The sequence below is a fragment of the Eptesicus fuscus genome, chromosome 13, assembly GCF_027574615.1.
Source record: "Eptesicus fuscus isolate TK198812 chromosome 13, DD_ASM_mEF_20220401, whole genome shotgun sequence".
NCBI lineage: Eukaryota > Metazoa > Chordata > Mammalia > Chiroptera > Vespertilionidae > Eptesicus > Eptesicus fuscus.
This window is the reverse complement of record NC_072485.1, coordinates 57,089,686-57,105,744: the sequence shown is the minus strand read 5'-3', so window position 1 is coordinate 57,105,744 and position 16,059 is coordinate 57,089,686. Positions and strand designations below refer to the sequence as shown.

At 41.6% G+C, this 16,059-nt stretch overlaps 1 protein-coding gene across 3 annotated transcripts in view; it reads right to left on the bottom strand.

The window, feature by feature from the left end:
- NELL1 (neural EGFL like 1) overlaps window positions 1–16,059 on the bottom strand; it is a 689,563-nt gene that overhangs the window by 34,958 nt on the left and 638,546 nt on the right. For 2 of the 3 annotated variants that reach the window (XM_008148966.3, XM_054725521.1), the window contains one exon: window positions 15,459–15,599. The exons of the other annotated variant lie outside the window; for it this stretch is intronic. In XM_008148966.3, the coding sequence (XP_008147188.2) occupies window positions 15,459–15,599 (141 nt within the window). The remainder of the gene's footprint in view (window positions 1–15,458; window positions 15,600–16,059) is intronic. 3 annotated transcript variants of the gene reach the window in all.

Below are 16,059 nucleotides of genomic sequence, written 5' to 3'. Positions count from 1 at the left end.
AAGCTAATGGAATTTCAAGCTGCAGAGTGTGTTTCAGGTCAGAACAAGAGAAGTGATAGCCGCGCTCTACGTGTGCTAGTCTTACCCCACTTGAATGTCTTACGAACAGACTATTACGAGTGGGCTGACACACTTTGGATACAACAGAGAGATTTACCAGCGAAGTGAGGGGCTCAAACTCATCTTGTTTCAATGACACGTAACGGGTTCTGCCTGAAAAGGCAAAGCCTGAACGATTCGTGAACTACAGATTCATCTACTTGAGATGCTATTATGTATCTCCCAGGAGGAAGGTCCAATGCCCTTCCAGTGTTAACTCTGCAGCTACTGCCTCCAGTCTCTCTGGAGTAGGAAGGAACCCTGTCCCGTGGCCTTCCTCTTATTGCCCAGTGTGTAATTTTGTTATTCTCCCGTGAGTTATCCCCTTTTCCTGTAACTGAGTAGACTTCCTTGGGCAAAGAAAAATAGAAAACACCTTGTTTGGGCTTACTATTTTTTTAATATGTATTTTTGTAGATTTCAGAGAAGAAGGGAAAGGGAGAGAGAGATAGAAACATCAACGATGAGAGAGAATCATTGATCAACTGCCTCCTGCATGACCCCCATTGGAGATGAAGCCCAAAACCCAGGCATGTGCCCTGACCGGGAATCGAACCATGACAACCTGGTTCATAGGTCTATGTGCAACTACTGAGCCACACTGGCCGGGCTAGGGCTCACTCTTACCTGATCTACTCCCTAGATGCAGGTCTTATTTCCAGTGTGGACAACTAGCAGGTATCCACATGGATACATCTATCCTCTCTTAAGTGTTTGTGACCCTCTCTTCAAAGCCCAAATCCTGAAGGTTCTCATGACCATTAGTTTGCACAGTCAGCCCCCAGTCACTTAACATATATTGTTATTAATTATTTCAGCCTAAGAGATGGCTTCTTGACCCTTCCAGGATATAATACTGCCCTATTTATCCTCTTATTTCTTTATTCATCCAGTCACTAGTAACCAATCACCAGTCAATTACCTAATTACACATATATTTATTCAACATCTACTCTGTCTTAGACATTGTGCTATCGACTGGGGATAAAATGGGCAAAGAATACAGACATGATCCTTTCAGTATGGATTGTATAGTCTGCTCCCATTATTTAGGTTAGAAACATTTCCTAAGGTTCCATCTCTGGTTGTGGGTTCATTTCTCCTCAGTGGAGGCAGTGTTATATACCAATTCAAAGCTTAGGGTTTGGATCCTAGCAGCTATGGGTGCCAGTTAATGTGACCTGTTATTCCATTTTGCCTGGGACTTGGGGGGGGGGGTGGTCCCTGAGATAGTGACTTTCACAGCTAAAATCAGGCAAGGGGGACAAATGAGTCAACTGTATCACAGTCCTATCCCTGCAACTTACTGTTTCTATGACAATGGAAAACTTGCTTAATATCTCTGAGAATTGGGCCTATCATCTGAAAAATGTTGATAAAAATCCCTGCCTGGGATAATCTGGTAATTTCAGTAAGTACATGCGTATCTTGTAATAATGGCTCAAAAATGATTAGCTGTTGTTCTTGTTGTTCTTGTCTGTATGGTCTTGTCTGTATACTTTCCCTCTCATAGAATCACTCATCTCATCAATGCCAAGGTCACATCTCTTCAGGATATCCTCAAATCTGCACAATTAGCCCTGAGTTCTAAGTATGCAGCCAACCCCACCACGGCCTGCTAACTGGGGACTGCCACTTGAATTCTGAATTCCCACACAAATTTCCAGGGATTTGATCAGTACTTTGGATAGCCCAACCCAGGAATGCTGACACTCCACCTCTCTCATGAGCCTCAATCAGCAGACCTGGGCTCATATTACGTGACTCATATTGAAAGAATATAGTTTGTTGACTGTCCATGAACTTGCCTTGGTCACGGACTACATTTTACTGTAGGCTGTACACATTTAGGTGTTTTACTGCAGATGGAGAAAACACTTTCTTCTAGGCAGGAAAATGAGAGTAAAATAAAAGCAGAGCAGCCTTCTGAATTAACCATTAATCTACTTTCTGCCATGAACAAATCATGCTTAACTAATGATAAAAATTTGTTTAAAATAAATTCAATTCTGACCAAGGAGAGAATAAATTTTAAAAAATCTATAAATATAGAAATACTTGGTATCCAAAGAGAATTTTACTGCATAGAAGCTACAGTATTGATGCCAATGATTTTAGATTTATTCATTTTTATAGCTGCTTATAGGTGGGAGGGGGGTTGTATTATTTCTGCATCTGTATCACAGAGAAGTAGGACAGATATGTTTTTATAAACTAATCAATGCCTAACCCTGGGCCATATACATTCTATTGTTATATTCATTGTGTTGATTGACCTCTTTAACAAAATGTCACCCGCAACTGAAAAGAATTATCCCTTCTACTTTTATTTTGTTACTATATATCTTTATGTTGCCTTCTGTGCTTAGCTGCGCACATACTTTTCTATTTTTCTTACTCATTCAAAAGTAATATTCTAGTTTATTTATCTTTGTGTCCCCCACCACACTTTTTTTAAGAGAGAGAGAGTGGAAGGAAGGGTTAGAGACAGAGAGAAACATCAATGTGAGAGAGACACATCAATAGGTTGCCTCCTGCACATCCACCAACCAGGACTGGTGATCAAGCCTACAGCCAAGGTACATGCCCTTGACTGGAATCAAACCTAGGACCTTTCTGTCTACAGGGTGATGCTCTGTCCACTGAGTCAAACCAGCTAGGGCTCACCATTCCTTTCACAGTGTATTAAACCTACTAAGAAATGGGAAAACATGTGTTGAATTTGAATCCGGTTGAGCTGGGATTTAAGAAAGAACCCTGTCCTTTGGGTCCTCAGTGTTTTCTTTACATGAGTACTTCTCACCTTTGCAGGATTGAGCTAGAACATGAGTGGTGACAAATGAAGAGCAAGGTAGAGGTGAATGGCAGAATCCAACTTCAGGATAACAAAGAGCTTTCTGAGAATTAAATAGCCTTCTCGGACATTCCATATTTATGGAAACATCCCCAGTCTCTCTTAGCAAGTATTTGCCAGCAGGCGCCAGAGAGAAAGCCCGGCATGGAGCAGCATGGTTTCCTGGTCTGCACTGCAGCATGGGCAGCGGAATCCTTAGTGACAAATATGCATGGGGAGTCCAGCCAGGGGGAAACCAGAACTAACTCTGGTTGTGTCTTTTTTAATACATTTTTATTGATTTCAGAGAGGAAGGGAGAGATGGAGAGAGATAGAAACATCAATGATGAAAGAGAATCATTGATTGGATGCTTCCTACATGCTCTCTACTGGAGATGGAGCCCACAATCTGGGCACGTGCCCTTGACTGGAATCAAACCCTTCAGTCCACAGGCCGATGCTCTATCCACTGAGCCAAACCAGCTAGGGCAGAACTAACTCTGTTTTGACAAATCATTCTCTCAAGCAAGTTGTCAGATGAGAAATAATTTCTTCTCTTTCCCACACGGAGGAAAGATTTTAGGCACACAGAGGTCACCAAGGAACTTCATTTACTACCAGAAACGCCCTGCAACCTATGCAGAAAGCAACAGTGGAAAAACACTGTCAGAGGTGCAATTCTAAAATCATGTCTCAATGGATATAACATTACAATCCCCAAGAACTCAAAGACCTTCCATGGCTATTATTTATTGTTTCTTCTCACCACTTCATTTTGGCCCCTAGACTTCCAGGAAGTGACAAACCTCTTCCAGAAACTATCCCCGGGTAAGGAGAGTTAGGGCATTGATCAAGAACAATAATTGGGACTACCTCAGCCAAGAAGGGCAGTCCCTACAGAGAAGAACAAGGAGCTACAAATAAATCTTAATGGGAATCTCATTAACTCAAATATTTTTTAGCAGGGAAATGACCCAGTTTGAGTTGCTACAAGGTCATGTATCTAGGGATTGGCAGAAACTTATATTGGAACCCATATTTTACTTATATGTGTCCCCACTAATGGCTTTAGTAAGTCATATCAGAATTTCTCAGCTGTGTGGCAAAGGAAAATTCAGACTGCACTGTTCTTCAAGTTTATGCATCTATAAAATGGGGGATCATAACAAATAGCTGTTATGAGAACTACAGGACAAAATGTTAGCACATACTAGTTTCTTCTTGATGATGATCACAGCCAATACCTGGCTAATTCTAATGGCCTCCTTTTTTTTTTTTTTTTTTTAAGAAAAGCATTTCAAGCAAAAGGAATCAGAGAACAAATTTGCACAGGTATACAGAAAATCACATCAATACAAGCAGAGGGTAGGACATTTTGTCAGAAACACTACTATATCTATAGAGCTATATTTTATATTAAAAATAGCTTTATATATATAAAAGTACCAAAGTGTTTTCATAAAAAAATAAATGTTTCAACAACATTGAGAGACACTAATATTATGAAATGGGACTCACAACTTTCAACTCATCCTAGAATATAGGAATCTTTATAACCTGGTCTCTATTTCCATGTTCAGGGTTCTTTTTTGTCGCTTCCCACCCACAACACACCATGTATATCAGGAACTTCATCTGCACTGAATTCTCACCATCCCTGGGGCACATTCTGATTTCCTTCCTGACTTTGTTCAATCCGAATGCTATTCCTGCCTGAAATACTTACCTTAATGCCTGCTTTACATTTTCATCTAATAGCCTCAGTGAAAATACATTTTCTGCGAAAAAGTCTCAGATACATTGACATCCCCACATGCCTCAACCCCAAGAAGAGTTAGTCACTTTTTTCTTAAAGTCTTTTCATTTTATTTATTTATGTACCTAGCTGTTCTACAGCTCCACCTGCCCTAATCCCTACCTACCCCCTCTTGCCCCATTCTAGACTGAAAGGACATTCTTCTCTGTGTGCCTTAGGCTCCCACATCTACGAGCACAGACCAGACCCTCTCAATAAATGCTCCCTGAACAAATGAACGATGACTTTATGCTCACAGTGCTTTGTTTGGTCTGAGTACAGCAGGTTAAAATTCCCTCTTCATAAACCCACAGGTAAATATTTCAGAGCAACATGAGTAACCTCAACTAAAACAAACAAATCAATATTAATTTCAAAGACGTTGTAGATGCTGATCTTTGAGTTGCTGCAGAGACAGATTTCAAGCCAGAAATCTCTCTAATGAAATACTTGCTTGCACTGTGCTTCAAGGAGGCAGGAGGCTGACAACTACATGGAATTCAATACCAAGAAGCACTCAGAAACAAGAAAGCAGGTACCTCTCCCCTGAGACCGAATTGTAGATTCCCTAGGTGGAAAACACGGAGAAATTAGGACAGAGTCCTGACTGGAAACACAGAGTCTGGATCCTGATATTTCAACAGTGGTTTCTACCTCGTTGGGGTCAGTGTCATTCTGAGATCCCAGTGACAATTGGTTCTGCTTCCTCCCAAAGATGCATATACACACATATACAGGGCATTCATGGACACTTCTGAAGGCTTTTAAAGAACCCAAGGAAGTGGTTTTCAAATTTGAGTCCACATTAGAATCAGCTGAAGGGGGCTTGTGAAAAAAACCAACCAACCAACCAACAAATAAACATCTCCAAGCCTGACCCTCAGATTTGCTGATTCAGGGGGTCTGGGGTAGGATAGAGAATTTCTAACAACTTCCCAGGGAATGCTGATGCTGAGGGTCTGAGAATCACACTTTGAGAATTACTGCCCTAAGCTCCACAGAACACTGAGTTCATAGGCACTAATGTTCAGGCAACTATTTTTTTTAAGAATATCCTACTCATTCTGTTGTCACTCAGCTGTAACTGCCAACTATTCAGGAAAACATTAAAAAAATAAAGTCATTTAACACCTATAAAGAAGAATTTGCAGGGTATACGCTTCAAGACACTGTGCAGAAAAAAAAAATCAATGTGCTTCTATTGTTGCTTGATCTTTCCAAAAAAATGTCAAGTTCATAGTGAAAAGGAGGCCTTAAAGCAAACCATAACCACAATGCAAAGCACCTTTTAGGGAAAAATGTCAGTCTTTTCCTGCGTATCAGCCACATTATTCCTCTAGTGTGCAGTCCACCCCTCCAATAAAGCCTTCCTACAGCGCCCATCTCTACTTGCTTCCTTTTCCCATAACTCCCACTGGGCCTGTTCCCACAATACAAAACTGTCATGAGTGCCTCTGGAGATCGGCTTCAGTCCCCTTTACATCCCTAGAGTCTGAATAAGCAACTGGCTTCCAATTACTGCGTCTGAGTTGCCGTGGCCTGAAATATAACATTAACAAGTCTCCACTTACCACAATGAAAAGGAGAGCAGTTGTCAAAATATTATTAAATAATTAGAGGGTAGGTTGGCAAATGAAAAGGAGACAAAATATATATTCAAAGGAGAACCATGTTAGTCAAAAACATAGGGACTAACACTATTTAGCTTAGAGACAAAGCAGCTATTCATACCAAAAAAGCCTTTAGAAAAATCACTCAGTACAGTATGGTAGAGTTGAGTGGATTACATTTTTTAATGATTACAGCAAAAATGAAAGTAATAGACAAAAAGTCCCATGTTAATGAGTTCCTTACACCAAAATGAAATGGTAGTGTGAAAATTGCTGGCAATGAAAGGACAAGTAGTGTGCTTAATAACTTTTTGTTGCAGAAAAGCACACACAAAATGTCTTTTGAGGAGCTCATAATTCCATAATACTGAACAAAAAAGGTTCCTAGAAATCCCTAGAGTAGGCTCTATTCATTCATAAGTTTTCAGTTAGTGTATACTGTAGAGTGACAAGTCCAAAAGGTGCCCGCCAGGAAAAAAATGGTTTTAAAGCCAAATACATGTGGGACACTGACAATGCATCATAAAGGCTCTGAAACTGCAGTTAATAAACTAGCCAAATTCCATTAATTTAGAATATCCCACATATATTTCCTCATAGAATCCATTGTTGAAAAATACCCCAGCATTAGTGTCCTAAAATCCAGAGTTTAATAAATGCTCTGTTGGAGTCACTGCCCCAACTGGGCTTTTACCACTGCTGCCGACTATAGGGCAACAAAAGGCTTCAATTAGTCAAAATCACTTGGTTGTTGCTCTCTCTCTGCCAAGCAGAAGCCAGACTCCACTCAAAAATATGTGTCCAGCAATGCAGAGCTGTGCTTCTGAGTTCCCTGCAGCTGGGACAGGAGGCAGTGACCACTCAGACCTCAGCTGCCAAGCACAGGTGAGCTAGCTTCCTCACCTGCCTGCCAGGTATGCCAGTCTTTTTGACTCATCTGCTTTTGATCCCCATGATGGTGACTGGACATCATCCAGTAGCAATATCAGACACTCCCATCATCTTGAGGATACTTTTCCCAGGGAACATGCTGATGCACTCAGGTGACCTCTTACATGGCCATCAATCTAGGTCATTTGTTCAGTTATGAGATGGCCCCAGAAGGCACGGACATGGAGCAAAACTTGAATTCCTCTGCACACACACACACAATAAACTAAATTAAGAGATCAAGCACTTCGTACTAAGGTGTATGTACAAGAACACAATGAAGTAGAAAATTATGCAATTAGCTGAATAATCATCACTATTTACACCTTAATTTAATCCTTTCATAAGTTATCTCCAGTTAATAAACAACCAGCTGAGGCAATTGTGGGAACAGAAAGATACATGGCTCTTTCACACATGGCTGTGCCTCCGGATGTTTCTCTTCATTGGATACCTATCTCACATGGAGGTGTTGGCTCTTGTATTATCACTGGTACAGCAAGACCTGAGCAGGTAATAAAGAAATATTCTTGTTGCTTTACTATATATTTCAAAAATCTTAAACATGTATACAGTCCTTAGGAAAGATGTTGAATACCATTTTCTGGAAGAAGAAATCTACATGATCACGCCCGATATACTGAACATCTCCCTGCCTCATTTTCTTTGCCCAATAAACAGATATTATAACAGTTCCCACCTGGTGGCCTTGTTTTGAGGATAAAAAGAATTAGAAAGTGCACAACTCTTAGAAGAGTGCCTAGAACATGAAGCCATCGTTCTTTCTTAGCTAGCATTAACATTTATTTTTATAACTATTATATACCTAAACCCTCCCATCCTTCAGGTCTAATCATCCCCATGCAGTCTGAAAAGACTGCTCTTTAATTACCTACATATTTTACAAGGTTGACAGTTTTACAGTTAATTACAATTGTATCAGAATGCTACTGGTCAGTATGTGCATGTTGATTTTTGTCTCCAACTTGGTGTTTTACACTCCCTGAGGGATGAATTCTCTGCATCCTCCATACCATCTAGATTAGTGCTAAGACCACAGAAGATTTATTTTATGGGTAATTCTATCTAATAAAAGAGTAATATGCAATTGACAGTCACTCCAACACACAAGGTGATCGCCCCCATGTGGTCAAAGATGGCCACCCCCATGTGGACACAAGATGGCCACCACAAGATGGCCTGCAGGGGAGGGCAGTTGTGGGCAATCAGGCCAGCAGGGGAGGGCAGTTAGGGGCAATCGGGCCGGCAGGGGAGCAGTTAGGCATTGATCAGGATGGCAGAGGAGGGTAAGGGGGTGATCAGGCTGGCAGGCAGAAGCAGTTAGGGGCAATCAGGCAGGCAGGCAGGCTGGTGAGTGGTTGGGAGCCAGCATTCCTGGATTGTGAGAGGGATGTCCCAGATTTGAGGGGGTGCAGGCTGGGCTGAGGGACACACCCTCCCCCGTGCACAAATTTCGTGCACTGGGCCTCTAGTATATATATATAACAACTTCATGATGATTATGAAGAGTTTGTTTTAATAGTGTTCTAATTCTCCTCCTCTTTGTTATCCCCCACGTTAGTGTACCTGGACTAGACCTGAGGTCTCCTGGCTCCCCATACACAGAGCACTGCTTCAAAGGCCAAACCTGTTTCCCTGCTCCAGGGCTGACCATGACTGCCATTCAAAAGGTATTTGAACAACAGGGGAATTGTCATTGGAAATTTACTACACAGTGCTGGGTGTGGCTTACAGAATAGACTCTATAGTTAGTTTAATGTCCTGTTAGAATAAGTCCCCAAAATGTCTGGTTTTAGTTCCAAAGTTCAAGTGGAAAACAGCACATAGGCCAGGCTGTGTCAGCTGGACAGGCTGAGGGTGAACAAGAATCGTGGGTTTGTGACTGAGTTTAGTGCAATGAACTCTATTCCAGTATAATTTTGTGAAGTGTTTATCACTGAACTGGAGGGCGTACATTGACCCTCCCTTAGAAGTCCCAGAATATATCCAGTTCATCCTACATGCTGAACAACTCCAGGTGCATGTATGTATGCCTGTACTTGAAGGGGAGCAGAAAGCTCCCAGAGGGTCTCATGGGACAACATCTGCAAAATGTGTTCAGGACCACTGCCCCTTTTCTATCACCGGATGTGCCGGGAAGGTACTGACATCAGTGGATAGCCAGATAATGTTATTTTCAAGGCTAAGGTGAGGTCAGATTAACTGTCAAGAACCTGCCACCTTGAGATCCTGCCCCATCCCCAAAGCCCTGCTCTTGAGTTCAGTGGATAAATGCTCTTAGACTAGACTGGATTGAGTATATCTCCATCTGGGTCACACTCATTTTCCCTCATTCTATCCTTGCCTTATCTCATTGACTTCCAGCTGCTCTATGTAGAGTAGAGTACATAACTCTAGTGGTGGGTTCATCACTGATCTTACTTCCATTAGCATATTAAAAGCAAAAGCTTTGAGATCAAGCACACCCAGATTATGGCCTGTGTGTGCCATTTATGGGCTTTGGAATTTGGAACAAGTTAACTTAATCCTGGGACCCTTTCCTCATCTTTAAAATGGAAATAGTAAGGGGGCTTCCTTCCTATGATAGTTGTGAGATCTCAAGTAGACAATGCATGCAATTCCCTGGCAGAGTGTCGGGCTCCTACCACAGGGGCTCAGTTGGTGAGGATGGCTAACCTTATGGGGCACTTAGAATGCAAGTGCTGAACCTGCTCTTTCCATGCTAGCTTATTTAATCCTCACAATTCTGCTGGAGCAATTATGAGGATGGCACTTTTGTAAATTGCTTAGAGCAGTGCCTGGCACAAAGTAAGCTCTCAATGTTAGCTCTCATTAGTATTACTGTTCCTGTCTTCATTTGACTGATGAGGGAGTTGAGGTGAAGGGGGGGTTAAATGTTGATTATTAGTACCTACTACTTGCCAGGACATTTGCATAAAGAATACTTATAGCAGCAAATATTTCGCCAACACCTCTTACTTTAATCATTGTATGGTAAGGACATAAGGGCTTAGAGAAGTTAAATATCTTGCCAAATGCTTCTCAGTTAGAATGTGGCAGAGTTGGGATTTGAACTTATGTGGACTTACCACCTGCCTCTCCACTATACTGCACTGTTACCTCTAAGGCTTCATTGCCCTCAGCCCACCTCTTCAATGAGGTTAGCCCAGGGAGCATTTCCAGGTTCCAGCTGTTTTCATCTCTGCTCCTATGAAAACCACACTATGGGCAGAAACAGCAGGACCAAATTCTTCTCCGGCCATTTCAATCAACTCTGACACATCAACACATTAAAACTGACATCTTCCAAAAACATTCCCTTGCAACCTCTCCTGGCTGGTCTATGTGGCTGTGCATGTTAATGCCAGTTGCTCAGTTGCTCTGACCACACAATCTTCACTGAGTCAGTTACAGGGACCAGAGAGCAGGCTCCAGCATCCAGGCTTCCCACAATCCAGTTCTGTGAAGGAGGCAGTATTGGGAGACCAAAAGGGGCTGTGTCCCATAAGAATAGCTACTGACCAATAAAATGGGGTTTACTGGTATTTGAAAATCTTCTTCGATGCCCAAATATGTATGATCAACATAATTTAATTCAATATAGGTTATAAAGGATAGCAAAAGACCTAAACTGCACCCTGGGCTACAGAGAACTGATGGAAAAGACAAGCCTGATATGTAAGTTTCATAAAAGAGGTACAAACATATAACTGTGGGGACATATAAAAGGGAGGCATTTTTTTTAATTATTAGAGAAAATCTACAACAGTGATTCTCTACATTAACTGAATACTCTTTCTAATCACTTGGAGACTTAACAAAAATAATGACCTTCATCTAAATCCTACAATAGATCAACTGAACTAGAATCCCAGATGTGATGTCCCACTGCAGGTATTTTTGAAAAGCTACTCAGGGGAACCCATTGTAAAGCAGGTTTGAGCATCACTAATTTAGGGGAAGGCCCTCATCAAGAATTTGACAAGTGGAAATGGGGATAGGGATAGTGGGGTGGTCAGGGAAAAGCAGACAAGGAAAGGAGTAGAGAAAAGAGAGTACAGGATTTGGAAAGAGTGCACAACATATTTGAGTAGGCTTGATGATCCACACAGAGAATGAGGGGGCGCAGAGGAGAACAAAAGATACATGCACACAAAAAAGATCATGGAGACAGATTGACATCCGAGGGAGTTCGAATCTATTTTTAAAACATGTAAAAATTCTGCTCTTTATACATGCCACTGTTGATTATATATCAATTTTCATTTCCAAATGACCCAGATAATTATCTATAATAATAAAGGCGTGATATGCAAATTGACCGAATGGTCGAACAGCAGAACCACCTTCTGGATGACCTTCTGGACGAAGCTGGGCTTGCTATGAGGGCCCAGGCAGCAGTCGGAGCAGCTGTGAGAGCCTACCCTTGCATGAATTTTGTGCATCAGGCCTCTAGTGCCAAGATAAAAAAGCAATTGCTCACCACTTCTGTTAAAATAAGAATCATTGATCCTCACCACTGTATCCAAACAGAGTGCACTGTACCCTAAGGAACAATGAGTCACTGTCATCCTCTTCTGCAAATATCACTTGGCTAATTTTTGTGTGCCCCTCTTTCCTGGAATTATAAAGATACACTAAAAAATCACATACACACGAGAGAAAGAGAGAGAGAGAGAGAGAGAGAGAGAGAGAGAGAGAGAGAGAGAGAGAGAGACTTTGCTTAATCTTCAAGAACTCCGATTCTGTCTGTCTACAATAGCTAAGACTAGTCATTTCTTCAATAATGTGATCTACTTTAGGATAAACAGGCAAATCGTAAACACTTTTAGTCACGAAAGAGTAAACCTTGCACAGTGCTGTTCTTTATGACATCAAAAACATTTGATGCTTACAGTAACGGATGAAGTCAACAGAGCAGGTGTTATTATCCTCATCTAACAAAAAATGGTATGGAGTGACATGCCACTGTTCTCCTAAAAGCCTACAACTGCCACATTTCAGTGTCTACCATGCAATTCCTGCTACTATCTTAGGGAAAAGCATAGCTGAGTACATATTGCTAAAACACTTAAAACTATTTTTAAAGATTGTTTTAGTTGCTATTTTTTAATGTAAGCATTAGTAGCTGATATTATTAAGGGATTATTCTGATGAGATAACTTTCAGTGCTATTAAGATAGGCTCTTGTGATTCATAATATTTTTGGTCATAAATCCCTTAGAAATGATATTTTGCCTCTTTCACACCCATATTCCCAAAGACTTTGCTGATGCAATGGTTATTCTCAACAAATATTTTTTTTCTGAATGACAAGACTCACATGATTTTGTGATATTTGATATCTCGTGTATGTGTCACACTCTATAAAGCGAGTTATGTTAAACCAAATAGAAAATAAACCTGACCTTGATGTGGTTTTGATTGTCTATTCCTTAATCATTTGTGCCTCAAATGCCTACTACTACATGCCTACAGTGGTCTAGTGGTTGGAGGTGCAGTGGTGAAGGACAGACAAGGTCTCTGGCCTCAGGGAATTTGCATGTTTGTGGCAGAAGACAATCACACACAGGCATATGCACAATAAACTTGAGCACAGAAAATGGTATAGAAGATGTGGAGGAGAGTGAGCGATACAATGGAAGTGGCTGGGGAAGGACTACTTTAGACAAAATGTTTTTTTCAAGGGACCATCTCCTTGAAAAAGTGGAACTGTAGCTAAGACTTAAATTTAAAGAAGAACAAAGTCATGTTATAAGACAGGAGTCGAGTGTCCCAGACACAGAGAACAGCAAAGGTCCTGAAACTGGGTGAGTTCATTGTCATGTTCAAAGTGTGAAAAGATAAAAAAAGGCTAACATACATAGGGCACGAGTCCAAGAGTTAGCCCTGGAGGCCACACGAAGAAGTTGGAAATTTATCTTACATTTAGTGGGAAGGCAATAGAAGGTGGAAACAAAACAGAGACATGATCTGATTTATAAACCTCTTTCAGTGAGAAATAATTCTGAACCAACAGAGTTCCCTGAACTACCAAAGGAACAATAAATAATGCTCATATTTCTGTTCTTATTAAGAGTCATTTACAAAGATATTTCTAAAAGTGTGGAAATGAAGAGGAATTCAGATGAACAATTACCCCCAAGTTAGAAATGCCACTAATAAAAACAACTCTGTTCCCTTGGCAAGGAATCCCGTTTGTGAAGTTTTCCTGGAAGACCAGCAATCAGTTCATGGATGAACAAAATGCCTCCCAGGGATGCAGCAGCTTCTGTCCCCACCGCCCACCCTTCACCCCCAGGCATGCCACTCAGCAGAGCAGAGAGGAACCAGCAGGTGAGGGGACATGACATCTGTCATCCTATCAGGGACATTTATGAGAGTGACAGGGAATGCACTGATGTAATTGATAGTTACATAAGAACAACAGGTATAAGCAGGGACTACCCTTGGGATCTGGGATGCTGAGTCACCCTTGACCCGGGCTTGAGTCTCCACTTGTGTGACAACAGTGATGTGTCAGGGGTCAAGGTGTCATCCTTTTTGTGACTGTGTTTCCTTACTGGCACATGACGTGATTGCATTTTTCGTGTTTATTGAATACCAACTACCAAAGGGTGTCATTGGAGAGACAAAAAAGTAAAAGCCTATTTCATGCTCACAGTCTAGTCTGAGAGCACAAACATTGTGTGGTGGTATAATAAGTCAAGCTGTAGAAATGCACACCAACTCTAGTTAGAAGAGGGGAGGAGTAATGACTCCTCTGAAGACATCTAAGAATGCTTCTTGGGGGCGTGGTGGTACACGAGCTGCTTGAGCTTGATCTAGTCCTATTCACAGAACACCTGTTTATACTGAGCTGCACATTCCGAGCTGTGTGTAAAGCAGGAATATGAAGACCCAGAATAAATGCAAACTGCTCCCTGAAGTTGCATTAACCATGAAGAATCGTGGATAGAGCATGGGCCAGAATATGCAGGAACATTTAAGATCATAACAACTAACGTTTATTGAACATTTAACAGATATGAATATAATTAATTCTCACAACACTCCTGTGAGGTACAGACTAGCTAAGACCTTGCCCAAGGTAACCTACTTAGAAGAGGCAGAGCTGGAACGTGACTGCGGGGAATCTGGCTCAAGGGTCCATGCTTTTAACAAAGACACTACAGGCTTCTCAACAACAACTCTAAAGTGTGCTAGATAATTCATGCTGTTGCCTATTGGCCCCTAATTCATCTTTGCTTTAAGGCAATCTCAGGGGAGAAGTTAAAAAACACACAAGTAGATCCCTGTAGCGATCTTTACAAAAAAAAGATATGCAATGAGCAGAGACAAGGAATTCTAACTCAGCCACCTGGGCTTTGGGAACCCCTGGTCAGAATGCCTGCCTGCTAGGTCTGTCCAAATCAGCCTTAAGAATCAGCTGAGTCCACATGACATAAAAGAACTGAACCATCCAAGGCTCTCATATCAACAATTACATTTTTTTATCAGCTGTTTGGATTTCAGGAAAGTGGTGAGGTCCTGAAGGTGAAGAACTCCATTGTTAACTTCCTCCATTCAGCATTTAATAGAACCGAAAGCAGGGATGTGATTAAAGGGGACCTTGCAAGGATGGTGGTGGTAAGAGCAACAATAATAAGGTTCATGCCACTATATGTTCGTGCATTGATGCAAGCGTATCATCTTTAAATACATGGTATCCCATTTAACCCTAACCATGCATGAGTATTATTATCCACATTTTTGCATATTTACAGATGAAGGCTCAGAGAGGCACTGTGACCTTTACAGTACAAAAGCTCCAATTCAAACGAAACGTTCAAAGTCCAGCTACATTTCCTTCTCTCTCACAGCTGTGTCTCCAATAGCTAAACATTCCAGCAAGCCTCCCTGATGTCCTTTGGAAAGAACTAAATACCTTAGCATACAGACCCAGGCTCTGCCCTCTGACTGTCCCTGTTTCCGTATAAAAGTCTGAAAACCCCACACTGCCTAATTCCCAGCCTAATCCATGAATTGCCGAGGGAGGGAGCTTGAAAACAGATGGGTTTAACCAGCGAGGGGTCGTATTTTAACACCAGGAGCTGAAGAGAGTACCAGAGCTGGCTGCCCCTCCTGCAAACGCCCTAATGGATGGAGGGCAAGGCTGAAAGCTGCTTACCAACACAGGACTCCCCGGACAGTGAATAGGTCCCATCGTCATGGAAACCGCTTCTGCACTCACAGTGGTACCACCCTGGCAGGTTAACGCAGCGGGAATGGTGGTGGCACTCAATGATTCCCTCTGTACATTCATCAATATCTGCCTCAGAGAAAAACACAAGCCCACCAGGACATTAATTTCTTTTGGCACTAACCCTTCAGCAAACACCTAAACATGCTCATGTCAACAAAGCAATTACAACTGCTCAATGACCTAAAATGCAAGTTACAGGAAGAACCAAATCCCATTTTCTCCAGAATCCACATTGGAAGCTTCATGTTCAGATGCTTTCCTAATTATGGACCAAGGAAGGTGAGCTGATGGCCATGGAGATAGTCCCAACTGCAAGTGCAGTGTAGGCTTCGGAGACACCAAAAACTAAACTGAGGATGTCTGGCCCAGCTCTGTTACTGCGTGCATATGCCGTTTCTCTGATTCAGTAACTCCAAAGTAGTAATTCCAGATCTTATTTGGGATTTTTTACCATATTCATGAACAAATAAGTTGCATCAACACTGGATTCACTAGTGTTAAACCGATGTTTCTTATAGTACGGTCT